General features: G+C 39.6%; 1 protein-coding gene across 1 annotated transcript in view; it reads right to left on the reverse strand.

Moving 5' to 3' along the window:
• The window catches only part of EBF2 (early B-cell factor 2), a gene marked incomplete at its 5' end in the record, with an annotated part of 140776 nt that extends 139305 nt beyond the window's left edge, over positions 1 to 1471 (reverse strand). Inside the window, 2 exons of the mRNA XM_010284777.1 lie at positions 250 to 313; positions 1315 to 1471. Of these exons, the coding sequence (XP_010283079.1) occupies positions 250 to 313; positions 1315 to 1471 (221 nt within the window). The remainder of the gene's footprint in view (positions 1 to 249; positions 314 to 1314) is intronic.
• Positions 1472 to 1627: the final 156 nt, after the last annotated feature.

Here is a 1627-nt window from a genome sequence, read left to right on the forward strand (position 1 = left end):
TCCCTAAACATCAGAACAAGAACATTTAGTTTCATCTAGCACCTTATTAAACATCCTCAGAAAGACCATTTAGTTTTGTTTCCTCTAGTGTGTTTCCCAAGCTCACCCACACCAGGTAAGATTCAGAGCCCATCCCTACATTGAAGGGGCATCATGTAAGGGAATTTCTGTGTATTTTAGAAATCATACTGACAGCACCTACAAACCTTGCCTCACAACCTACAAAAGGTGACCAGAAAGGGGACTCACCATTGCTATAAAGGAGTTGGAGTTTGTAATGCGTGCCGTTGTTTGTCTTTTCATTGCCTTGCTCCTGAAAGAGAGAATTAAAAAAAAAAAAAAAAAAAATTCTTCCAGAACTTACACTTGGCACATTTAAAATGCAAAAGCTGATAACCATGATGGAAGTGACAACAAAGTTCATTAAAATTCCAAGAGGTGAATCCACTGATTGGGATACATTAACCTTCTGAATGACCCAGGACAAACTACAAAATACTGCTGACATCTTTTCCTGTAGGAGTTCAAGAACTTCTTTTCCTCTCTTATTTGCTATTATGCTCTCAACTTTTTACAGGGCAATACACTGAGACGTATTTGTACATTTTAAGTCAGTTAATATAAAGCAGATTGACAGTGGGAAAGCTCAGTGGGTTTTTTTTTTAATGTGTTCCTTACTTTGCAATAGTGTTATTTGGAATCATTGTTGTTATTTACTTCCTGAAGGTTGTGTTACAGGGATGTTTCTTGCATGTTTTTTTACTGTAATTTCCTAGAAAATAATTATTTATAAGAATCCTTCATAATGAAAAAAATCTTGTCCATGACCAAGAAAATAATTATAAAAACCAATGTGAAGTGGTCAACACATGGATTTAAAATGCAAAAGCAAATGCTTTTCAAGACCTGCCATTGACTTTGGAGTCTTAAGAGATGCAAATAATCAAGCTCAACAGCTAATATGACATGTTACAGGTCAGATTCCACTTCTGTTAGGGTACTAATAAAACTTGGCAGATCTGGTAGGTACAGAGAAAAAAAAGGCACATTTGTCTCCCATGAAATTTTTTATTCTGTTTTTAGCGGGTATATGAAATGCCCATTGTATTCCCGATAGAGCAGAGGCTTGCGAGCCTTTTTAACTACAGCAGCACACAGAGGGCAACAGCTCTACCAAAGCACCTGAAGCCTCAACCAAGAGCTGGTTGTATTTTCGTAGGGACAACAGGTATTAAAAGTTAGCAGCTCAATGGGGGAGAAGAAAAGAACAAATTTGGAGAGGAAAAGAGGAAGGAGAAAGTTAACAAGCCTTACTTTATCATTTTCTACAAAGTCCACAAAAGCTGTCCTCTCTATTTCCACGGGCTGCCCCTGTCTGTCGTAGAGAGCCAGAACAAAGTGAAAGAAATTGGATTTCCTCAAGTTGGAGGGTGGCTGCTTTTCAAAGTGAGCTCTGGACAAAGCTACTCCGCTGTGGAGGAAACATACGGGATGGGGTGTGGGGGGAGAGACAAAGACATTACCAGGTTGTGCAGTAGTAACAGCAAAACAACAACAGCAAAGGCAGAACACACTCAGAGAAAAGCCGGGAATCGTCCACCTTGTGCGAGTGCCGCGCCAGGGCAGG

This window comes from Phaethon lepturus, unplaced genomic scaffold (genome assembly GCF_000687285.1).
Source record: "Phaethon lepturus isolate BGI_N335 unplaced genomic scaffold, ASM68728v1 scaffold51913, whole genome shotgun sequence".
Lineage (NCBI taxonomy): Eukaryota > Metazoa > Chordata > Aves > Phaethontiformes > Phaethontidae > Phaethon > Phaethon lepturus.